Source organism: Tripterygium wilfordii, chromosome 21 (assembly GCF_013401445.1).
Source record: "Tripterygium wilfordii isolate XIE 37 chromosome 21, ASM1340144v1, whole genome shotgun sequence".
Taxonomy (NCBI): Eukaryota; Viridiplantae; Streptophyta; class Magnoliopsida; order Celastrales; family Celastraceae; genus Tripterygium; species Tripterygium wilfordii.
Genome location: NC_052252.1, coordinates 911,589 through 937,277, shown reverse-complemented (window position 1 = coordinate 937,277; position 25,689 = coordinate 911,589). Strand labels below are relative to the sequence as shown.

General features: G+C 34.6%; 2 protein-coding genes across 4 annotated transcripts; one reads left to right on the top strand and one right to left on the bottom strand.

The window, feature by feature from the left end:
* Positions 1–899: 899 nt before the first annotated feature.
* Positions 900–3,752, bottom strand: LOC119988682 (transcription factor bHLH123-like). 3 transcript variants are annotated; one of them, XM_038833814.1, is made up of 7 exons: positions 3,305–3,752; positions 2,668–3,214; positions 2,386–2,499; positions 2,200–2,265; positions 1,893–1,952; positions 1,419–1,484; positions 900–1,332 (listed from the first exon to the last, which is right to left on the bottom strand). In XM_038833814.1, the coding sequence occupies exons 1-7, from the start codon at positions 3,589–3,591 to the stop codon at positions 1,180–1,182; spliced, it is 1,293 nt and encodes a 430-aa protein (XP_038689742.1). In that variant the 5' UTR covers positions 3,592–3,752; the 3' UTR covers positions 900–1,179. The 3 variants fall into 3 exon arrangements, with proteins under 3 accessions (XP_038689742.1, XP_038689741.1, XP_038689740.1); XM_038833813.1 differs by having other exon boundaries at positions 900–1,329; positions 1,422–1,484; positions 1,887–1,952; positions 3,305–3,750; XM_038833812.1 differs by having other exon boundaries at positions 1,887–1,952; positions 3,305–3,748.
* A 7,621-nt stretch (positions 3,753–11,373) lies between these two features.
* Positions 11,374–15,763, top strand: LOC119988133 (WD repeat-containing protein 25). Its single transcript, XM_038833071.1, has 4 exons — positions 11,374–11,708; positions 13,599–13,757; positions 13,909–14,393; positions 14,971–15,763. The coding sequence occupies exons 1-4, from the start codon at positions 11,396–11,398 to the stop codon at positions 15,340–15,342; spliced, it is 1,329 nt and encodes a 442-aa protein (XP_038688999.1). The 5' UTR covers positions 11,374–11,395; the 3' UTR covers positions 15,343–15,763.
* The last annotated feature ends 9,926 nt before the right edge of the window (positions 15,764–25,689 follow it).

The window sequence follows — 25,689 nt, the reverse complement described above, 5'->3', positions numbered from 1 at the left end:
GTAAGATTTCAATCTTTTTCACACAATCAACGCATTTTCTGGGCCTAAAAATCAATAACGACAGTCCAAAAAGAACAAAATCGTACATGCCATTGACGCAAAACGAACAATATTGACCAACTATCTAAAACAATCCGATAAACTATAAAATGTTAATATGGTGAGTTTAGGAATAATTACACTATTTTCACTTTGTTCTAGGCATAATGAGCAGTATTTTATAATTATATAGAGACATATCAAACATCTATATATCTGTAGGAGATGCTATTAGAAGCATCATATATGGTTTAAAATGTGCATAATTATAATTAATATTTGAGGATCAAAAAGATATAAATATTTTAACAAAGAGAGCATCTTTTGAACAAGAGAGAGGAAAGAGGGATGTTTGGCATTTTGGCTTTTCTTTGCCTTCCAATAGAAGCTCTTCAAAGTGACCATTCATTGAAAAGCATCAAAAAGTATGTCATAGCATCTCAAACAAAATATAAATCATTATATCCTTCCAATTATGGATTAATAATAATTTTTTAGAAATTAAGTAATTAATTAAGACCCAAAAAGAAGGAGCCTTTGTGTGGGGTATTCCTCTGACTTCCACTAACACAATATTCCAAACACAAAAACAAATTCAAAGTTGAGATTTCCAATCAAATGACATTCCCACACTCCCACACACTCTTCCCTATTTTGGAATTCAAATATTCCCCTTTCAAATTCCTTTCTTTTCTTTTCTCTGAAAGTTTGTGCCAAGTACTCTACTTAATTAGTTAGTAATTCACAATGTTAATACTAATAACAATCAAAATTAAAGCTACTTTAAACCTTAAAGTTTCCCCCTAAAATGAGCAACTATACATACATATATATATATATATATGGGATAATCATAATAATTCTTCAATAATGGCAGTAGTATAAAATTATGCTTCAACACATGATCATGTTATTGGCCAAGTAGAATCAATGTGCCTCTTGTTAGCCCAACAATGGCCTTTCCTATGGAGGGTAATTGCCTTCTCTTTCACGAATTCTACAACTTGTGGTGCTTGACTGTGTTTCTTGTGTCGTTCTTTTTTTTCAGTTCACCTCATCATATATACCCAACTTGGCTAGGGATTTCGATAAGGAGAATCGATTCGGTGCGCGGAATTCATGTACACGATGATCAATCATCTACCTGAAAGTTCCTCCAAATGTTGGGGTCCAAAAATCAACAGCAGTCTCATGAGTGACAGGAAAAGTGCTTGAAATTGGGACTAGACATAGTCCTCTACTTCTAAGGTCTTGTTTTGGTCCTTCACCGTCCTTAGATTTCTCACAACTCTGCAATAATGTATAAGACTATAAATATGTATTGTTTCTTGAGTGCATTTATTAGAATATGAATATTTAGCGCCGAAGAATAATATATATACCTGTTGCTGTTGTTGTTGTTGGTGTATGGGAGCTCCACTTTTCATGTATGGTGTGCTTAAAACCTGTGATATAAAATAACAAACCCTAATATTAAAATTGTACTCGAAATTGATACTGGTCAAGACCGTGATACCATGTGATTTTATTTTTTTTCAGCCTGCACCATATTGACGTACAACGGATAAGACTACTAATAATGGAAAAGACTAGGCCAAAGATTATGTTGGAGAAATGAGGCTCTTAACTCCTCCCGTACGTAAATGGGTAGACCCACGGAATTAGTAACTCTCAACCTTATCATCATCTGCCTTAATTCCAAAATATAACCAATTATTCAGTGATTAAACATGTGAAAAAAAATCGTTTATCTTAAAACCCTAAATAGGTGAGAAAGAAGTGAAATTTAATTTATGAAAACAATGTGGTAGCTAGCTAGGATTCAAACTTCAAGCAATGGGACTTACAGTGACCTGCTCATGGAGGAATTTGATGTATTCAATGGCTTCAGAGAGCACCGAAGCTGTATCAGTCTGACAAAAACACACACACACACAAAAACATGTACATGATGATAATTCAAATTTATAAAAAAGAATGAGTGGGAACTGAAAAGGCAAAGGATGTATGCACATCATCATCACAATTGAGGTTTCCCTAATTCAGAATGAAAATGATCTCTCACTCTTACTCTTTGTGAAAGGCAACACTAAAGCAAGATATATTAATTGATTGAGAGAAATCAAAATCTATACATATATGTCATGCTTACTTACATACCTTTCCGAAAGGTGAAACCAATTGTTGAAGTGCAGTGATTCTGTCCCCCATCTTCTCTTTCCTCACCTATACATACACATATATGTACAAACACCCCATGATTATCATCTAATAATCTTTTTCTGTCCATATATAAATATATATACGCTTTAGTTAATTAATTTCAAAAAGAATGTTAATTTGTACTTTGAATGGTGGTAAAGGTGTTGAGTTTTCATTTCTAGTCCTTTTGGATGCTGATTGATCACTACTACTTTTCTTCACCACTGAACTTGAGTCTCCAGCTTCATGAGATATATTCTGCTAATTCAAAATAATCAATCAATCAAATGCTTCATTACAACCTCACACACAGACGCATATATATACATATTTGTCTTTATTTGTTTTAAAGTCATATACTCAACTTAATAAACATATTTTCGGGAATAAGACTGCGTACATCTGTTCCTTTTGGAATGTACTTACTTTTGGTTTTTCATTGAAACTTTGTGCAGGAAATTGAGGTTGCAATGTTGGGAAGAATCCGGGTCTCCCATCGGTCATGGCGCTGGCGGACGTGTTCCAAAACGCTGCGTTGTTTGAGAATGGCAACTGGCTTTGTTGTTTAGGAGGTGAAGTAGTACTTCTCAAGAACTGTGGAACTTTAGACCAAGAATTAGGCACTAGTTCATTAGTACTGCTCATGCCGTAATTGGGTGCCCCGTACTGGTAATTCATCGATCGATGATGATGATTCTCATACGGCGATTGTTGTTGCTGTTGATGACTATTATCGGATCCAAAAAATCCTTGCAACATAGTCGAAGGACTGCCATAGAGAGAAGAAGAGTCCATCTGAAAATTACTAGAAGGCAAGCCTTGACATGTCACAGCACTACTTTGATCACTTGAGCTTCCATGAGGACTAAACTGTGTTGGTGCTTGATCTAAAGAAAACCCTCTATTGATTTGTTGATAATTCATGTTGTCTTGAAGAATTGATCGAAAACTCGGCTCGGTTTTATCTCCACGACTACATCAAAACCACAAAAATATTAATCAAGGTTGAGCTTGAAAAACTACGGAGATTTCTATTAGGGTTTAGAAATATGTATATACTTACAGCAAGGCTTGGTTCCAATCCATTGAGTGTGAAGAGAGTCCTAAATCAATCATTTGCAAATCAAGGCTAGTAGAACCAGGACCTTGAAGCTTCTGGGGATTATGAAAAACAACTGAACTATTATCGGGTTCCGATGCCGAATCCAGGGAAGGTCTTGCTTTAATATCTACCATTTCATTTGGCCAGCCAAAGCTGTTGTTAATCGTGGAAGAAGAAGATGAGGAGGGGGCGGCGGCCTCATACCGGCACCAGTTGTTGCTTGTGTTGAACTGATGATCATCAGCCATGGCGAAGAAGCTAGCAGCTCAACTAGTATGCTCTTGTAAGGACGTTGCTATGTTTGCTTTCCTTAGTCGAGAGAGAATTTGGGGTTTTGTGTTGTTTGTGTTTGAGATGTTCTTGTTGATGGGTTTTGGTGTTTATATATAAACATAAAATGATGGATAACGGTTCGCTGCATCTATTTGTGTATCTATATCATCTAAGATAACTTCATTTGGGACTCAAATTGAGTGGGGTTGACATTTTGAGATGATTAGGCAAGATGAAATTTTCATTTTCTTCTAATTTAATTTCTTGGATATATGTTTTTGTTTATGCTCTTACATACTTTATTTGACATCTTGTTCCAAAAATTAATTAGTTGAAGGAATATTCAAGACAGTGTCTTGGACACCCTTTGCCTTGTTTGAATTGACTCAATTAAAACCCTAATACATGGTAAAGTTTAAGTTCAATCTCCACTTAAATAGTATTCAATTTAATATCAAAAATCAATTAAATTTATCATTTTAAATAATTATTCTAAGTACTTGAAATCAAAGATTATAGTGATTTTTTAAAAGATTATGATAGAATATGTTCTATTTGGAGGTTGCAGGTTTGATTCTTGTCCCAAACTCTTACGTGAAATTTTTATGTATTTTCTTATCATGCGTGACCCACGTATTTATCCAATGCATATCAAAAGAAAGTGATTAGGGATTTTCATGTAAAAAATCAACCAATTAATTTTTATTACTTTAAACTAGTATTCTAAGTACTTAAGATTGGAGTGATTTTTAAAATTTTCAAACTATTACTGCTAAATTGATTTGAAAATAAAATAATATCTTGCCTCCTCATGAACATTACCTATAATTTCTTAAAAAATGCAGTCACCTGAAGAAAGTTGACAACCACTAACATAAGAACACCAATAACACATAATGGCATTATCAAAATTTTCTTTGATTGGAATGTCTATAGTTCGATTCTTATTGTGAACAATTAATATCCTTGTGGCCACGCACTAAGCTTGGCCTAATTTATCATATCGTCGGGTGAGAAATTTTTATGCACACAGACCTAATGATCTGAGTTTATACCCATATCGTATGTCCAAATGACAAATTTGTATAGTATCATTCTCGGTTATTGAGGGGAAAAAATAAAAAAAAATGATTATTGAATTTGTAAGAACAAATTTTGTTGGTAAATGACGTGAAATCGTTTTCCTTAGGTAGGTGGCAGTAGTTTTTGCATTTCAGAGTCACTCAGCAATCATGTTGGGTTGAATCAAATAATACTGAATGTGTGGCACAACTTGGATTTGTGCTTTTTGAAGTCAAAGATAATATCATATTTGACCAAACTTCGAAGTCAATTGAGTTTGGAATTGAAATCCAATTCATTTTTCAATCATTTTCTTTTCCTAACATGAGAATTCAAGATTTTTGTCTTTACTACAATCTTTCTGTTAAGAATTTAGAATTGTTCTAATTCTTAATTCTTCAACTTTCTAATAACAATATTTGAATTGAATCGATCTTATTAATGTAAGAGTTTTATTTATGATCTAAGTATCATTACCAAATTAGCATAAAGAGGGTTAATAGAATTAAATTACTTTTAATGTCTAATAATTATATTAGTGTCTGGGTAGTTTAAAATTGAATCGTCAACGGGGTTTTGTTTGTGGAGATGGAGGCGGTGAGGGTTGGAGTTGTCTTGAAAGATCATTTAGGTAAGCCTCTGTTCTGTTTATCTAAATTGATTGAGGGACGAGTTGATCCAACATTTGCGGAACTCTTAGCGGCTACTAGTTCATTACGAAGTCTTATGGATGGGAGCTATCAAGGGTTTTGAATTTGAGGTGGAGTCTAAAAATGTTGTTCATGCTTTGAAAGAGGATGATCATTTAGACTCTAGAATGAGACATTCTGTTAGAAAAACTAGGTCTCTTATGAGTAGTCTTGGTATTACTCATTGTCAACATATTAATCGCTCAAGTAATACGATAACTCATTCCCTCGCGCGAATGGCTAAGCTTGCTTCTCTTATTAGGAGGGAGCAAATTTATGGTAATATGATTCACAAACCTCATTTTTTTGTGATAAGAATAATTAGTAGAATTGTTCAATTTGGGTTTTTCCTTCTATATTGTCCATTTGTTCGTCTTATTATGACTTTATTATCCTATAATTCTTAACCACCCAAAAAGCAAAAACATTGACATTAATTAATTAATTAATTGGAAATGTGAAATTAAAATTTTGACTTGGTGACTGGCAGTGAGGAGTGAGACCGGAGGAAGACTCTAGTGGCGTCATGCTTAGTAGTGTTTGACTTTTCCTTTGTTTAAATCAACGCGTGTGGTGGTGGTCCACACGCATAAGATTGCACGCGTGCAAAGACATGTAGGACCCACTCCTTGCCTCCCACCCTACGAGTCAGAGCCAGCCCTGAAAATCACTTTATTTTTTATCAAACTTCTTCAAATATCTAATCATTTGGCCTAACCCTAGTTTTACAAGTATTCAATCCCATTCACATCTCATTTCATGATGCAATCTTTTAATTTGATAAGATTCAATCAAATATCTCAGTATCATCCAATCAATTGGTTTATGAAGCCGTGTTCGTTTGGTAGAACAATTTATTTTGGTGACCAACGACGATTGACTATATAAATTTGTCACTTGAACATCTTGATATACTTTTAAACTCTCGTACAAAATTTGTCACCTGATGTTTGAGTAAGTTGAGTCAAAACTCATCGCGCGACTAGGAATCGAACTCAGAACCTTCCAAATCTATACGACTTTGCCTGATAGAGATTTATCACTAGGCTATCACCTAAGTGGTTCGTTTTGGAGAATAACCCACTTGGTTCAATGACAACTCCCAAATCACCCCAATTTGAAGGTTGAGGGTTCCAACTCCTCCCACACTCGGTATTTAGTAGAGGTGTTCACGGTCAGTTTCTGTCCTTTTTTTTTCCATGTTTTTTGATATAAATTTAACTGATTAAATTGTCGATTTTTATCGATTTGGTCAGATTTTTATTGGAGAAATTATAATTTTTTTAAAAACTGACCAATCGGTTCGATTACGGTCGATTTCGGTGAACATCCCTAGTATTTAGTCCTTAATCATAGAAGAAAAAGAGAAAATTATGTTCTATTGAGCGAATAGTTAATCACATGGATGAAGACATTTTTCCACATGACTCGAAAATGATATGACAAACAATCAGTGTATATTTTTTATAAGATGAGAATTCGCAATCAAATTAGTGGAAATAACTTAATCACACAGATGATGAAGACATTTTCCCAAATATCTTTAAAACAATATGGCATAAGGTAGCAGATTTATACAATCTTTGAACCAAACGATACCTTAATTCTATTTTTATTTTCTTAATAGGGCTGGTCTTTAAAATTAACTTCATTAATTAAAATTTTCTATACACGTAATTCTCTAACATTTGTACATATCGAACATTTTATACATTAAAGTTTAAACCTCAATGAACACTCAATTTCACACCCCCCCCCCTATATCTTTATATCATTATATATATGTTAATGTTAGTGTAAGAGAGGAATATTTTCAAGGATCTACAATAATAATAGAATAAAACCACAATAATAAAACCTTGATTGGGGAGAATATGATCATTATTTGATGGCATAATATTTCATTTTTAGACACGAGTGGAGGTTGTTGGAAAGTGATCTAATTAATAAAATGTGATAAATATTATGGATACAATAATTAAACAGATAAAATATATAAAGTTGCCTCTATGATCATTATTATATACTTTACTACCTAAAATAATTCAATGAAAATTAACTAAGATATATACACACAAACATACATATGCTCCCTAAAACCATTCCTTATATAGGTTATAATATGCAATAAAAAATGATGTCATGAGGTTTTAAGCTTGAGGAGTATATATGGAAGATGACAAAACAACTACATTATATACTCATTGAAGAATTGGTGAGTAATAACCATCAAGTACAAGTAAACCATGTGTGTGATCATGTGTGAGGGTTGCCACCTAGCTTATACATATATTTTTTTAATCGAGAAACCCAGCTTAATATGTCCTTTGAAGAATTGAGTGGACATAAAGCTTGAACCGTCAAAACAACTCACATCATGTTGGCGATAGGTAAGATTGAATCAAAATCCATGTGGATAGGAGTGATAGTTGATTCAAACTCTCGACCTCGAGTACCATACTCTCTAAATTCGAAAGATAACCAACAAGGCTATCCCAAGTAGTTCCTAGCTGACTTACATGGTCATCGATGAAAGTTAAATAATAATAATAACAAAACAATATCAATCTAGTATTGAGAAACCCACTATACATTTAGTCAATACAACAATGTGTGTGAAATTTCCAGCATATTTTTTTTTTCATGAGGCGTGTGTTGTGATAAAAAAGTCAACCCCCTTAATGGGTTGGTTTTCTTTCGCACTCACCAAACTCGTCACCATTAATTCCTTAAGTCAATTTATTATAATTAATCAAACTAGATTAAGTACTGATGGGAATATTTAACAATATATATTAGTCAACTAATATAATTTTCTTGGTTGACCATGGGAGTGATGAAGAGTGAGTGAACATTGTTGAGCAAATTGGGTGGTAGAAATGGGTCAGCTCTTGAGTACTATGCATGCAACCAATATGGAGTTGACTAAGAAAACTGTCCTTTCATAATTTTTGGTCAAATACTTGTTTTGTGGTATACACATGCGATTAGGTTATTTTATCAATTAAGTATGAAAGAATTAAGTGATTCATAAACACAGACGCACTTATAATTCGTTGTCTTAAAGTTTTAGGATGTGTTTAGAAATGGTTTTGGTTTTTTGTTTTCAAAAACTGATTTTAAGATTAGATTTTGAAAATAATTTTAAGAAATAAAATTGAAAACAAAATTCATTTGGTAGAGGATTTTGCGTGGAGAAAGAGGACAGAGGAAAGAGAAAACATGAAAGAATTTTATAAAACATCAAAATACAGTTTTGGTTTTTCAAAACCAAAAACAATTTTCAGTTTTACAAAATAATTTCTGAAAACACCAATCCAAATGAATTTTCAAAACCAAAACAATTTTTGAAAACAGAAAACTGTTTCCAAACAAACCCTTAGCTTTAGATGGGTGTCTGTATGTTAACCCATACGTACACACGGATATGCAAACACGATAAACATATGCATAAACACTTTCCGATCATATTTTTCTCAACAAATTATTGTATGAATAATAATATTTAGAGTTTATATGGAAATTACATTTATGGTTGTGTTGAGGTTTTTCTACTTAACCCATCCATCTCACGGATTTACCTTAAATTGGATATAATAAGATTGATTAATTCGTTCATTATTGAGACCTCAAAATTTTACTTAATAAATAGATTTCTTGTGATTTACGAAGGTAATTAATGGAGGGTACGTGTTGTAGAATAATGAGATACAATTGAATCGATTATACAAAGAAGATATCAATGAAATAATACAATAACAAATGATATATATTATACAATATATATATATATGTGTGTGTGTGTGTATATATATATATATCTGTGTGTGTACATATGTGCTCCTACAAAACCAACTAAGAATTCCACTAACTTCAACTGGACTATGCCTAGCCCAAGAAAGATATGTAATTAATTTAATTCGCCAACTTTCTCAAAAGCCCTTCTTTCAATGGGACAAGGATTTGTGGAAGGATTAAATTCATAAACCACCCATAAACAATACAGAACAAGATTGTATATTAAATAGGTTGAGTCAGCTCTTTTGATTTATAGATTAATCATAATTTAGTGACGCAATTGACATTATCTAAACATTCTTAATTTAACTTGTCCAAATCCTGCTCATCTTTACCAACTCCCTCTCCAAGCTCAATTGCATGCTTTCTATATAAAATTAATTAGAAGATATATAATGAGATAGACTTCTGTTGTAGTTGTGCCTTATTGGACCATCTTTCTTTTCGTTGACTTGGGTTCAAAATACTTTTATCTTCACACAATTTTCTACCACAAAGAAGGAGAGAATTCTTACTTTTTTAAAATTCAACAGGATTTTTGAGTATTAAATAAACAAATTGACTACTTAGTGGGCACATGTCTTGTCACAAAAACAAGTCATACTTGGTGGTGGGTTTGACATGGATCTTGACTCTCTTTCATGAAACATTCCTTTTGGTTTTAATATATATATATATTATCACCTACCTTGCCAATATCTGAAAATACTGTTTCATTTCTTGTCTTCTTGTCCTCTTTTCTCAAAAGAATTTCATTATTTGTTTTGTCATTTGCTTGTGTTGTTAAAAGTCTATATCTTAATTAAACTTTTAATGTATGAAGTGGGATCAATAATTAAATTTATAAAAAATGGTTTAGGTCTTATTTTTATATATAGGTTATTATTGACATTATCACTTCATAATTTCCTATCTTTAAATAGGCATGCCAGAACATCATAATGTATCCAAGGCTACATATTTAAAATAAAAATAAATAAATTTAACGAGATCCGTGTAAATTTTGAGATATTAAGATTATTCTAATCTCTATTTTTTTTATTATTTTCAAATCTTATGTTTTAATATCTTGAACTTTTTATATTTTAATTTGTGATGCATAATTTAAACTATATAGATATTTGCTAGTTTCCTATTAATTTTCAATAAATAATCTTAACAATACATTTTCGGAGCATTGCCCCTTAAACTACCTTCAATCTTTTCCCCCTCTAGATTAGGTGATGAGAACCAACATAGAATGAACTAGCCTACGTAACACATGACCTCATGTTTGCATCATTTATATATATATATATGTATGTATGTATATTTGATGATGGTGATAAATATGTACTTTGAAGGAAATGTATCGTTTTATAAACTTTAGGATGGGCGGTGGAGAGAGACCCTATTTTTAAAGAGTGTGAAGTGAATGATTGTTATATGAAAGAAGTGAATCTAGAAGGACCTACTATTTTGAGTCCTTGTATTCCCTTTCTTCACTCTTCATGATTAAATGTGTAAGGCCATTCTTTGTTTAAATTACTCCTTTTAATAAAGGAGTACAAATAAAGTGAGAGAATCCCTTAAAGACCTAAAGAGAGAGCCTTATATCCTTGTTCGGTACTGACACAAATCAACCATCTCAACAAGCTGATTAGCATAATCATATTATTGAAATTGAATAATTGAAAGACTAAACGAGAAGGAATATCCTTGTGGCAAAGTGTTGGACTTTGATCCAATTTAACATATAGTCATGTGGGAAACTGTTGTACGCGTGGGTTTTACGACATGAATTTAAGTCTATATCAAATATTCAAAGGGTAAACTTGTTGGTGTTGTTATCGGTTACTAAAAAAATACTAAACGAAATGGGCTTATTATGTTTTCAATCCTTCATAGTACATAATAACACAACTAATATTATATGATTTTATTTGGTTATTATGGAGTTGGCTTATGAAGAAATTTAAAAATGCAAGTCAACTAACTAATGGGCCCACATTGGGCATCTGCTAGTCACGAAAAGCAATTGGGCTTCCATGTTGTGTGAAACAAGCTTGAAACCATAATGGGCCTGGGCTGATACGAGACTGGTGTGTGGTGTCATCGAGACACTCGTAGAAGCGCTGGGCCATTATTGATTTGATATATTGGGCCGGACTGGACTATAAAAAACGGGCCGAAGTAACTCTGGGCCTGGAGTAGTTTAATACTTTTGTCACCCTCGCGAAATACAACGGCGATGGATCTTCTGAGGAGCGCCTATACCTCAGACGACGAACCCGAAACCCTACCGGGAACAAAACCAGTATCCAAGCCCGACCACCTTGCAATATTCCCTCCTTCGAAACGACCCAAGCCCAATTACCCGTATCCCCCACTCAACAATCCTCACCATGGTTATTGGTCGCACTCCCCTTCGGTTCTTCGACCACAAGCTCCGATTGTTGGAAGGTACGTGTCCAAGCGTGAACAAGCACTCTCGGCTTCGGTTTCCCAAGTTCCCGTACTTAACCCGGATCCTAATCGGGATGCTCCCCTCTCCTCTTCGCCCGGTAGGCTTTCTTCGATTGTGTTTTTGTTTTTTAATATACTCAAGTTAAAGATTACTGTTAATAATTTACTTTTGTGAATCTCTTGACAATTTGAATGTACTAATAGACGAAGTTTAACTTTGAAGTAGATGAGATAATGCTGATTTTAGTATGCTATTATTGTGCTAACTGTGTGAAAGGTTGTGATAAAGTAGCTAGATGGTGATATGGAGGGATGGAAATTACGTGTTGTAGTTAGGTTGGCCCCTTAACTTAGAAAGATTTTATTTTTATCATGTTCATTGCAACTCCATTTATTTTGCATGGATTAGATCATGGGACTCTCGGGAACTGGAGCTTTCTAGATAATGTTCTTAATGTTGTGGGTAGTTGGGGGGAGTAATATGAATTCACAAGATTGTCAAGGTTGAATCTTGATGAAATTAAGCAGCTCTATATTTGAACAAAAAAGGATGATTAGATCAGCAATTATGAGTCGATTAAGCTGTGTAACGCTGACATTATTATAAACAGGAATTGTATAGTTCTGGGTGCCGCAAACATGGAATCATAGATAAGCCCGAGAGGTGCTTTAAGAGAATTAAAGAGAATCGTAGATTAGATACAAGTAGAGTGCTCAGTTCTTCTTGCTGGTTTTTGACTAGAAAGAGAGCTGTCCGTGTTGGAAGTGCAACTTTGAGGGGGATTAACTATATTATTTTTGATATCTCTCGATTAAGTCTGCCTAGTGTCCCAGTTGGCCTTATGCTCGAATAAAGCAGTAAGGTTGTTGAATGTTGGCAGCCGGCTCAAAACTCTTTTAAACTTTATAAATATGATTCCAAGTGAAGATTTTGTTAGGGTGTCCCCTAGTTGCGGTTTGCTGCATCGAACCGCTGGCATAGTGATAAATTAGCAAGGGGTAACTAGGGTCCTGCCATATGAGTGATGCACTGCATCGGATTGCGAAGGAGAATTCCTGTGATGGATTCTCACTAGTTCTCATATGAATTTGTGTAGGTGACCCAGACATATTGTTCGAGATAAAGGGTTGATGATCTTTCAACCAGTACTTGTGTCAAATAGATAGCTGGTCCATCCAATTAGAAAGCTGGTTAATCACTAATTTTTCTTTTTCAAGCAATACTTCATTTTTTCTTGCTTTGACAAAGGGTGTTTCCTTGCACTAGTAATGGCTCAAGGATGATTTCTGATGGCTCAGAATTTGTTGAAAACAAGAGACCGCATCGTGGTAAAAATAAGATGAGAAATTGTTGATTGCTTGTTACTGCATTCATCCATATATCTTTTGGCGGAATTGGCTGAATGGCACAGGTGCATGATTGAATTTGAGTAACATCTGACAAACAAGCACATGATTATTCATATACTTTTGTAGAAAAATGAAACAACAAAAGTTAAAACATTATGCTACAAGCCTGACAGAAAATCATTGAAATTTGTAAGCGAGCCTATTAGATATTCCAATGCCACCATACTAAGCTGTAAAAGCTTCAATTGACAATCATTGAAATTTCGCCAAGTCAATGACCATGTATAATGTATTACTGTTCCATCGTTACCAGCTGACACCAATAAAGCATGTATCAAGTTTATCTTTACCAAGTGCATATATTGTATATTTTCCTTGTTGGAAGTAAACATTATTACATTAAACTTACGGGTTTTCATATGCAATCGTGTCGTCAATGAATTAAGAAAGACATGGTTCAGACCAACATGTCCATGTGAGTCTGTGACCTTTCTTAAAATCATTCTCTGGGTGAGGTCATATATATATATATATTCCAAACTCTAGGATGTTTTTATGCATACGCACACGCGCGTGCACATACATACATAATTTATTTCTTCAGTAACTGAGGTGCTTGTCCGTGTTCTCATCCCTAGGAAGTATTAGGGATTCAGATCTACCCCACAGTATTTCGTCATTGTTGAGACATCAAGGGAGGGGCTACAAACAACGAAGCCAGGTACCAGAAAGGCTGTCTATAGAGCTGCATTATCACACAAAGGCTGTCAATGCCCTAAACTGGTCACCTAGCCGTGGTATGTTCACATTGTTGAGACCCTTTCATCTATTTTATTATCTCCTGAAACCTTTTGAACTACGGCATTGTCGATTTAGTGAGCTGTATACTTGATATGTATATTTCCTGCCTTATGATCTGTTCATTCTAGTTAGTTACTTAGTTTGCAGCTCATCTCCTTGCTTCTGCCGGAATGGATGGCTCGGTCTGCATATGGAATGTGTGGAGCAGAGATCAGAAGTTAGCTCGTGCATATAGATTTCACAGTGCAGCAGTAAAAGATGTGAAATTTTCACAGCAAGGGTTGTTTCTACTGTCATGTGGTTATGACAACTCATCGAGGTTAGTTGATATTGAAAAGGGGCTAGAGACTCAGATTTTTAAGGAGGATCAGGCGGTTGGAGTTACTAAGTTCCATCCCGACAACTCCAACATCTTCCTTTCTGGGGGTTCAAAGGGCCGTATTAAATTATGGGATATCAGAACTGGGAAAGTAGTACATGAGTATGCTCGAGGTCTAGGTTCAATCCTTGATATTGAATTTATGGTGAATGGGAAGCAATTTATCTCATCTAGTGATGTCTCTGGAAGCAATATCAGTGAAAATTCAATAATTGTTTGGGACATCGCACGACAGGTTCCACTTTCTAATCAGGTGATATGCTCCTTCCACCTCATGCTCCTTTTCAATTTTGAGAGTTTTTGTCCTTTGCAATCTCTGGGAATTATTGATTTGAACACTTTGATATCCTAAATGCATGTCAGTTATACTGCTGATAAGCATCATCATGCTGATTATGTATTCCATTATGGCGATGCGCATATTCTTTGTCAAGATAAGGGATATTTCCACTTTATGTCCAGTTTTTCATTGTTTGTTCATATGATGTAGAAATGACCAGGAAGCATTATTTCCATTTTGCTCCAATCAAGGTAAGCATGATTAGAAATATAAAATGAACCTACAATGATAGCTAATAAAGCGTACGTGCTGGTGACAACTGACTTGGATATGCAATTGCAAGTGATGATAGAGTGTTGTTTACCTTCTATTTACCGTATAAGTTTGGTTAGACCTTTTTATGTTTTTGATGCATTGCTCATTTTAGCGCTAATGTTGATGAAAAATCAACTGCCTTCAGGTCAATTACATACCAAGATTCTTAGTTAACAAGTTTGCTTTCTAATCTCTTCCATCATTGATGATAATTCTTCTATTTCTTGTATAACAGGTTTATGTGGAAGCCTATACATGTCCTTGTATTAAGCACCATCCATTGGATCCAACTTTTGTTGCCCAGTCAAATGGAAACTACATTGCAATCTTCTCTTCTATTCCCCCTTTCAAGCTAGATAAGTACAAAAGATATGAAAGCCATGGGGTTTCTGGGTTCCCCATCAAGTGCAATTTCAGTCTTGATGGGGAGAAGCTCGTCTCTGGCTCTTCAGATGGTTGTATCTATTTTTATGACTACAAATCATCAGAACTCATCAGGAAAATCAAGGCATACGAGCAAGCCTGCATAGACGTTGCTTTCCATCCTGTGATTCCTAATGTACTTGCTGCATGTAGTTGGAGTGGACATGTATCAATCTTGGAGTGAGTTTTTTTTGCACTTGATTTCTGGTTTAAGTATGCCTGCAGGTTCCTCGGAAAGCCAGCAGAGGAAACAAAACAGCAATGGATGAGAAGTTGAAGGGAAAATGCCATTCTTCAGGAACTGCTGCTTGCACTCTTGCAAAACATTGATGTTAAATGTCACAATAGAATAATAGTATTTGTATTGTTGGGATGCACAAGTATTTGCAGTTACTGTATCTTGTATGTATCTTAGAAACCAACTACTTCAGTCTCAAAGGTGGCAGCGGCAGGTGGCTGTGATTGGACCATTTGAAAGTTTTTTTTGGGGGTGGAAAGTTTTACTATTGAAACTGCTTGAGCAGCACAACTTTTTTGCCGCCAAGATTACAACTATTGATTCAATTTTTTTTGGAAAGAAACTTTGGTTGTGATAGTGAAGTTAATGTCGTAATTCCTTCAATGCGGGAGGTCGTGAGTTCAACTCTCACATCAAGCAGTTTTGACATTATTCTTTTGTATGAGCCAAAGGCTCATGAAAAGGTTCTCCTGTTTTCTCTCCATGAGTTTTCAGTAGTTCAGCTTTTAGTCTAAGTTGTATTCAGTGTGGAACGGGTTTGGTTGGCGATTCGAATTTAGAGTTGTCTATTTGTCTGGTGTACATGCTGGGGTATGGAATTCTCAGTTAAAAAAAATAGTAAACTGTCTATTCATTTGTTGGTGCATCTGGATAACATCATTCTCTGTTATATCAGAACATAGGGTAGTGTGTGTAGCGTGACAATTGTTATTGTGGGGGAACAGATAATTAGCTCTTGTTGACGTCTAGGTACCCCTAACCCACACCTACCAATACATATAAACCACATACAGGTGTGTGTATGTATATATATATATATATATATTCATATTTGGAGGTGGTTGTGGGGGGCAATACACAAAAGTGCTTATGTTATCTTCCACCTCTCATTCATGAGGAAAAAAGAGAGGTGAGGGGGGGGGGCCAAAAAAATTGTGCAAATTCCGGTTTCTCCATTCTCCATGGATTAGTCAAATGGTAGCACACACACCACCTCTCACAAACATTAAAAAAAAAAAAAAAAAAAAAACATAAGTCAAAAGATTAGGATGAAAAAAAATACTATTAAGAAAAACATGGTTGTCTCCTCCAATATTTTTGATATATTGCACTATCTAGACAAACTAGGGGTTTCTTCACAACGCATAAATGATCCACAATCCCCCTCTTAAACCCTATTTGAGTGAGGACACAGTCATTCATGATGCAACCTTTTTTGCCATATACATGAATATTCTTTATTCAACTTACCATATGAATATGTTCCCCACCTTACATGGTTTCAAAACCCCAAAAAAAAATTAAAAAAAATATATAATTTTTTTTTTGATATTGAGAATTTCGCAACTCAACATTTCCATTGGATAGCAAACAACATGTCCACTAAACACTTGGACTAGCTCTAAACTCTAACCGTCAACCTAACTCGCTTCACGCTGGAACCAATTTAGATTGGGCCTAAACCTGTGCGAGGAGAAGCTCCGATGAGTCTGTGGCCCATATAAGGAAATAACATCGAAATTGTCAGGTGTGGAGTTAGCACACTCAAATTCACCCTCTCAACCAAATTTTATTTTTTTAAGAAAAAACTACAAAAATCTAACTTCTATGATCTATCTATTTGTCAAATCATAAAAATAGTATTGAAAAAGTGATGATGGAGACCAAAGAAAGAAAAGGTTGAAGTTCAAAAACAAAAGTGTACCCCCCCTATTAGCCCATATGAGTGCAATCATAGCCTAAAAGAGAAGTACTTTGTGGTCAAGCGGGTGTTCGCACCATGTGGACCCAATTGGCTAGCCTAAAAGGAGACATGAAAGGATGGGCTCAAAGGGGTTGAACTTGAACCCCCTAGCTAATTTAGCAAATTAATTGATGATCTCTATTGGATTTGACATGAACTCCATGTGGGTCTAAAACTCTAAATCAAACTTTCATGGGTATATATGTTTTTTTAATCAATCAATTAATTAATTAGAATCTAAGACTGCTTAACGATGGAGAATTGTTGCTTTTGGAATCACCCATTAAAAGTTGATAATTATAATCTTATTCTAAGTGGGATTTCTCTTCACTTTCTTTTCTTGATCAATCTTGTCATGAATATATATATAGACTACCATAATCAAAATGTTTGTTCATGTAACATATCATCATCATTAGGAATCCAATCCTCACCCTAAAAAGTGAGCCGACAGACTCATTTTATGTTCTTACTACCATGTGACCTTGTGGCCAGAACCCAAGTCACCCCCATTTGGTTGGTTGGTTCTTCATTTTATAAAATTCTCAAAAAAATCTTATAAATTAATATGTACGTTTGAGACGGTAAGCACCAATCATAGCATTTTTGTTTCAATGTCTTTAATTCTTTCCCTCTTTGGAACTATTCGTTGATAAGGTATATAGCCCATTTACAGTTCTTGAACTTTTAAGTGCTCATGTACACTTGTTTCTTTCTTATACCTCAAATATTTAATGGATATATAATGTACATTTTTTATGATCATGTCCCTAGCTAGATAGTTAAACAAGGATTTCTTTTGATAATCATATCATAGAAAAGTTGTTTAACTATAGTTGATTCAACCCACCAATTGATTAGGTCTAGAAAGTGAGTCCAGCTAGCTAGAACAACTTGCTTTTGATTAATTTGAAAGTGCGAGATTTCATTTTCAAGCTTTTTTGGGGTGAATTTCCTTTTTATCTTAATAATGTTTTTTTAATAAAAAAAAATATTTATAATCCTATATACTTATGCTTTGAATGGAATCAAGTCAACCAAATTGATTCCTTGCTAGATTACTAGGTCACTGTTTAATCTTATATTATTTGATGGAACAAGACTCCATAGGATTAGGGTTTTGTGTTAGATATGGCTTTTCAAGAGTAAAAAATCACACGGGGCATGGGCATCTATTTGGTTTGTATGGAGAGAACAATGACTTGTATTATATGTGTATCTAGTGAAGAGTAGATGAGCCAAAAATGATAGTTGGTTCGGTGTTCTTTCTTGTTTTTTTAAAGGTTGGTATCGGCAACCAATATAACAACTCTTCATGGACGTAACTATCAGAGTACCAATTCAATTCGCTGTGAAATATCCGGTTTGAGTCATAGTTATCGACTTTAGGGTTGGTAAATTGACGCAGAAAACTATAATTGTTTCCCTCTTGTGAAAATGAATAATTGCATGTATATGATTATTGTAGATGGTTTCTCTAATACTAGTCTTCTTAATTGCTTAAAAAAAACAATATTGACATTCACCACATGATGAAATATTAACATGTCAATGCGTTTGTAGTGTTATAGGATACGATTTTTCATTTATGCAAAATCAACTCAATGAACTCATTTTCTATGAGGAAAAGAGAAATTAAAGGCACACAAAAATGTAGATTCTTTTACAATGTAGGGAGCTTTACATGAGCAAATGTCCCTAATCTTTAAGGCACTTTGTCCGACAAGAGTGCATGTAAAACAGTGAGTGGATAAAAGACTTTTTTTTTTTTCCTATAGCATTGTGAATCAGAATCACTACCTCTTTGGGATCATAATGGGGTAAAATCACAATCACAATCCAATTATCAAAGTGAAAGCAAGAAAAACAAAAAGACAGAAAAGAAATTGAAAGTGGATTGTCTATATAAATAGTGGGATATATATGTTCACTTTAAACCATGGCTGGACACGTTATGTTCGGACAAGGTCAAGTACTACAGAGAGCCACCTTTATTGACATAGAATGTCACTTCAATCGAATTTTATCTAATTTATCCCCCTACCCTATATATATATATATATATATATGACGATTGTCTAGTCCAAGAAATTACTAATTATGTGTTAAAGGATTGATTGAAAGTGTGCAGTTTATTCTCTCTCATGGAGGCAATATTAATCACCAATCAGTGATTCACGGGTATCAATTACCCTTTGATGAGGAAACTTACACATACAGAAACCAATCATATAATAAGAGAATATTATGTTGACTTGTTTAACACCCCCTCTCAAGTTGGTGCGTAGATGTCTATTAAGCCCAACTTGTCCAATGATTCATGAAATACCTTTGTAGTACGGCATGAGTTAAAACATCTACCAATTGTTGATCTGACTTTACGAATGGAACCTCTACCAACTCATCTTCTAGTTTCTCCTTGATGAAATGTAGATCCACCTCAACATGTTTAGTACGGTCATGTTGAACTGGATTATCTGTTATCTCCTTTGTTGTTTGATTGTCACAATATAGGTGCATCAGTTCTTCTGGCTTGAACCTGATTTCAATGATAAAATCCTAATCCACAAAAGTTCACAAATCCCTTGCGCCATCCCTCTATACTCGGCTTCTGTAGAGGATTGAGCCACTACATTTTGCTTCTTGCTTCTCCATGTCACTAGGTTGCCTGCCACGAATGTAAAGTAACCAGACGTAGACCGCCGATTAACAATATTACCAGCCCAATCTACATCCATGTACCCTTCTACTTTCACAAGACCATGCTTTCGGAAACCCCCAATACGCATCAATGTACCCTTCTACATTCAGATGACCATGTTTTCGAAAACATAATCCTTTGCATGGGCTTCCCTTCAAGTAACTCAGAATACGAGTAACTGCTTCCATGTGATCCTCACTTGGTGCATGCATGAACTGACTGACAACACTTACCGCGTACACAATATCGGGTCTCGTCAATGATAAATAGATCAACTTCCCTACCAACTTCTGGTATCTTTCTTTGTTTGTAGGAATTTGATCCTCATAAATACCCATATGATGATTTTACACAATTGGAGTATCAACCGGCTTGCATGCAAGCATACTAGTTTCGGATAGAAGGTCCAAAACATACTTCCGTTGTGATAGACAAATTCCCTCTGGAGACCGTGCAACTTCAATATCCAAGAAGTACTTGAGTCCTCCTAGGTCTTTCATCTCAAACTCTGACAAAAGGTGCTTTTGTAATCTCTCAATTTCTGGTACATCATCTCCAGTAACAATTATATCATCAACATATATGATAAGCAAGAAAGGGCGGAACCACCCTTTGCCAAGGGTGGGCGGCTGCCCCTCCTTGGAAATTTTTTTTAATAATAACGGTACATAGAAAAAAATTAAAAAAATTTAACCTAACTATTCCATCCCTCCTAAAATACTGAGGAAAAAAATAGAAGTGTTCGATCAAATTTGTAGGGTTCATGAGATTGCTAATCTTGTAGAGAAAATTGTTGCTATAAGGTATAACTTGCTGTATCGCGTGTGTATAAACTAATAACACTAGCATTGACTTTACATGTGGTAACTATAACCATAGAGGACATTTTCAGTTATGAAAATTGTGAAGCTCGTGAAATCGAATGGGAGATTATTTGCATAATGATTGTCTAGTTATATACATTGAGAAAGAAATGTTTGTTCGACTTTCAAATGAGGTTATTATGCAATATTATCAAAACATGAGAACTTGATAAAAACAATTGTAAACATTTTATCAAATTTATGTATATGGTTTTTACTTTTATCTTGATGTTAACAAATGATATATATATAACCAAAAAAAAAATTCCAAGAGTGCTACCCCTGGATCTCCGCACTAGGTTTCATACCCCTAATATCCAATGTTGATTCCTCTACTGTAAACAATGTTACTTTCTTACCATTATGTTTCATGAACAGTGTATGACCTAAGTTTCCTTGATCAACACGATAAAACCATGACAATTATTAGATACATTACTCAGTACAAGTACTAGCGAGAGCTTGAATAATGATTTTTCACTAGGAGCAGCAGCTCTACTACTCCCATAATTTTGACGAAACGACAACGTGTTGTTCCTGTATGCATATTATGGCCGCAGCTATATAAAATATTATAAGAAAAATATTTACGATTTTGCAAACGGCGGATAAAATATTTTTATACCTATCATCACCAAAAACTGCAGGTATATATAGTTTCGCAGGTGAAAACCTAATTTCTTGTTGTGTATATACGTATTCCATATAATCTTATTTTTATGCTCTTTTGCACCTGAAAAGAAAAACGATCAAAAGAGATTTCAAACCATGCATAATATGCCTGCAACATTGTTAAACCAATGGAAAAGAAAAATTGAGACATCAAACACAATCTCCAATGCCCCTTTTGTTCAAAGCTGTCAAAAAAGAAAGTGAAGTACTTGCATGCATGTGATCATCAAAAATTGAGACATCAAACACAATCTCCAATGTCCCTTTAGCTGCCAAAAAAAAGTAAAGTACTTGCACATGTGATCTGGCTGTTCGGTTTTACTAACATAACAAGGGTCGAGCTAGAGATTAGGAGATAGATGTTTTTGCTTACTTCATAGAAAAAATAATGAGCTTTGAGGGTCTCGAAGTGTATTTCAAGGTGATGTTCCGACGTTTAAGATAGTTTGGTAAAGAACGGCGTCGTGGAGATTGCTCAATGTTCGGGGTTTTTTCTTTAGCTAATAATCAAAAAGTGATAATGTGAGAAAGATTTACCTGGATTGAAGTCTCCTTTTATATGAGTCATGATAATTGATTATCCGTGATTATAGTCAAGATTTATAGAGGTAAATCCCTTTGATTTCTTTTCTGTTAAGTGAAAATCACTCCTCGATTACCGAGGTGTTTGGTCACCTGGGGTTCTCGAAGAGACTTGTAAAACCATCTCAATGCGATAGCTAGCCGATGTGGCATCTCGATTGACTGTGATGTTTCTAGCTAGATTGTACTACCTCGTCCCTATTTCCTCAGTAACGTTAGGGTGACACGTGTTAACATCTCATTGGATGGGTAGTTTTTGTATTATCAAACCTATTAAAATCTAGCATTAATTATCAACTTGATTATAATTGTTTAATATATCACGGTAATTAACTTACAATTGACGACCCCCGTACGTGATGCAATAGTTGCTTTTTTGTACGGATTTGATGCAAAGTGTGTCTCCATCTCGCAACATGATGATTTAGGGACCACATAATTGGTTCCTTAATTAATAAGTTATGATTTAACGACTTGTGTAATTATTAATTTTCCAAAAATTTAGTGATCTATGTGCTTTGGGTTGGCGATATACTAAATCTTTCGATCCTCCCGAGACTTGGCGTCGACCCATTAACAGAGAGAGTCAAATTTGAACCCTCCACTTAAAGTGATTTATATATCCTCAGCCAACTCATATCTTATCTGGCATTAATCTCTAATTATCAAATCTTGTACATTCTTTAATTATTGTCCAATTCCAATTAACCACTTGGCGATGACTCATTTGGTTATCTCTCCGAACTTAGAATGCAAAGAATCTCGCCGAGTACGTGAGTTCGATTCTAAATTGGAGCAGTTATTTTCAAATGGTTTGCATTGTGTCTCAACCAAACTTACTCGTCAGACGAATTTACGCATGCCTAAGTTGATCTTAATGGACTTTTCAAAGAGCATGCCTGTTAAGTTGATCTCGATTAAAAAAAAAGATTAATGTCCAAAAGTTAGGATTAATTGTACGTGTGATATGGCGTTCTAGAAGGTTAATTGTCACCATTAATATTTTAGAGGAATTATTAATCCCAATATGAAAAATATTATGAATTAACCATGCATAGAATGTGCCAACATGAACAATCCCAAAGTTTGTTTCCTTAAATTTATTGTAATGACACCGTCCAAGCTTGTGATATGTCTTTAAGAGCCAAAACCGTGAAGTCAAATGAATTAAGACCTTTGACTTGTAAATGAATTTCATCATATAAAGAATCCAATACTTCATTTCGTTACAATGTATTTTCTCATGGAAAAAAACATAAATCTCGGTGTGTTAGATAAAACATTAAATTGCAACAATTGGGTGTAGTTGATATATAATTGTTATAATAAATTTGTACCAGCAAATTTCAACGATTCAAGTTATGATCAATACATTTGGGGAATACCATTTAGTGACATGGTTTATAAGAAATTAAAGGTCAAGCATCTCTCATAAAATCAAAGCTTGTGTCATAGAGCCAATAAAATCTTAAAGATAACCGATATATCCATAATGTATTAGAGTTCAAAGAGGACAATATTGAGTTGTGTGAGAGGGCTCAATCTTCAATCTCCAAACAAGATTTTTTTTCTAGGCCTAAGTATCATAGTTGACGACTCAAAAAGACGAAATCATGTCAGGCAATGTATTCACGATGATCCGATTATAAACCCAAAACGAACAATATTATTAATGTGTATCAGCTCAAATATCTCATGATTGTACACAAATTAATGAATTGACTTTGATGCAAATAAATGCATACATGAACAACACAATAAATCTATTGACCAATCTCTTAATTATCTTTTTCATATAGAACACAATTATTAAATGGATTTCATCATATAAAGAATTTCTCATGGAAAAACACATAAATCTCGATCGGTGTGTTAGGTAAACATTAAATTGCAACAATTGGGTGTAGTTGATATATAAATAAATGTTATAATAAATTTTTATCAACAAATTTCAACGATTCAAGATATGATCAATACGTTTGGGAATACCAAGCGATGTACTTTATAAGAAAAGCCCAAATATCTCTCATAAAACCAAGACCTATACCATAAAGTCAACAAAACCTTAAAGCTAAGCCGATGTATGGACAATGAATTAGAGTTCAGATAGGACAATATTGAGTTGTGTGAAAGGGTCCAATATCCAAACAAGGCTTTTGTGGATCTAAGTATCATAGGCGACGACTCAGAAAAATAAAAATCGTGTTGGTCAATGCATCCACAGTGATATGATAAACTCAAAACGGACAATATTATTAATGTGAGTAAGGTGAGATTTCTCATAATTGTACACAAATTAATGAATTGACTTTGATGTAAATAAATGCATACATGAGCAACACAATAAATCCATTGACCAATCTCTTAATTATCCTTTTCATATAGAACACAATTATTAACCAAATTTGTCCTAGAATTGCAAGCAAACGACAATGCATGGATCTAGTAATGGGAGACAAGGACAGAGAAGAAGAGCATGGGACTTTCACCATTCTTAATTTTCTTCCTGGATTTCATGCATTTGTTCTTTCCAAGAATATTTCTCGAGATGTCCAAAGCAATAATTAAAACAAAAATATCTGATTATGAAGAAAGTCAACGTCAAAGATTTGCATTACTGTCTGTGTCTCCCACACGCCCTCTCCCACGCAAACATTCCCTAAAAACCCTCGCTCACACACACACTTCACCACCAAGCACGAGGCGCCCCACTTGGGTGCGGGCCTAGCTGCCTGCTTCTTCTCAGTTGGGTGCACCCGCCCCAAAGTTGGCTCCACTGATTTCACCTGTTGGCTGCTTTAGTTTTCAAGTCATATGACCTTGTAGGATTTCTAGCCATCCGATTGCATGACCCGTCGGTGATATGTTTATTAATTAGGTCAACGCCTCTCTTTACGTGACACGTAATAAATTCTTCAAGTGGTGGACAAGTAGCGAGCAGTTCGGGGTGGTTACACGTGGCGGGAAATTTAGAGACAAGAGACATGCTTTTAGGGGTGGTAAAATTATGACCGAATTTGGCTCATATCTCGGATTAAACTAAATTTGAATATAAATTATATGTCCAAAATCTGAGTCAAAATACAAAAATTGTGTTCGTTTAAAACCTGGTCTTGGTCAAAACATATAAATATTATTCGATTTACTAGTGCGGATCCTAACTAGAATTAGGTTGTTGTCCGATTTACTTGTCCGGATTTAAACCAATCCGGGTTTAATTAATTAAGTATGTTCAAAATCCAATTCGAATTAGGATCCGGACATATAAATATTTCGTAAATATATATTATTGTCCCACCCGGAACTGATTTTTTGTCATCCCTATAGGCCTACATGGTTAAAGAGGGCTATTTAGCTGACGTGGTGATGACAACAGTTTGAGAGAGCTTTTATCCAACAAATTCTCTTCATTTCCGGGTATAGATATTGTGAACTCTCGGTGTTTGGATATAATATCTATATATATGTAAACAAACGATGACGTGGCTTTTTGTTTATTACCAATAATTGCCGACCATGAACAAGCCTCATTTCAAGCACATCCAATCTCATCACAAGCAGTTAAATATTAATCCTTTTGTTTGAGGATTTGCTAATTTATATTAAATTTTGTGTTCACAGGGTCGGTGATCCTAGTTTAGGTTCATATCAAATATTTAAATAAAAAATTTATGTGGTGTTATTTTCGGTTACCCAAAAAAAAAGTGTGTTGACTATCTCAAATTGTTTAT

Bases quoted from the DNA above. Each gene is read 5' to 3' on its own strand.
- LOC119988682 (XM_038833812.1), bottom strand. From the start codon at position 3,591: ATGGCTGATGATCATCAGTTCAACACAAGCAACAACTGGTGCCGGTAT. The intron at 3,215-3,304 runs GTAAGTATATAC...GTTTTGATGTAG, and splicing joins GATTGGAACCAAGCCTTGCT to TCGTGGAGATAAAACCGAGC. The intron at 2,266-2,385 runs GTACAAATTAAC...GTGTATGTATAG, and splicing joins CACCTTTACCACCATTCAAA to GTGAGGAAAGAGAAGATGGG.
- LOC119988133 (XM_038833071.1), top strand. From the start codon at position 11,396: ATGGATCTTCTGAGGAGCGCCTATACCTCAGACGACGAACCCGAAACC. The intron at 11,709-13,598 runs GTAGGCTTTCTT...TCTCATCCCTAG, and splicing joins TCCCCTCTCCTCTTCGCCCG to GAAGTATTAGGGATTCAGAT. The intron at 14,394-14,970 runs GTGATATGCTCC...CTTGTATAACAG, and splicing joins AGGTTCCACTTTCTAATCAG to GTTTATGTGGAAGCCTATAC.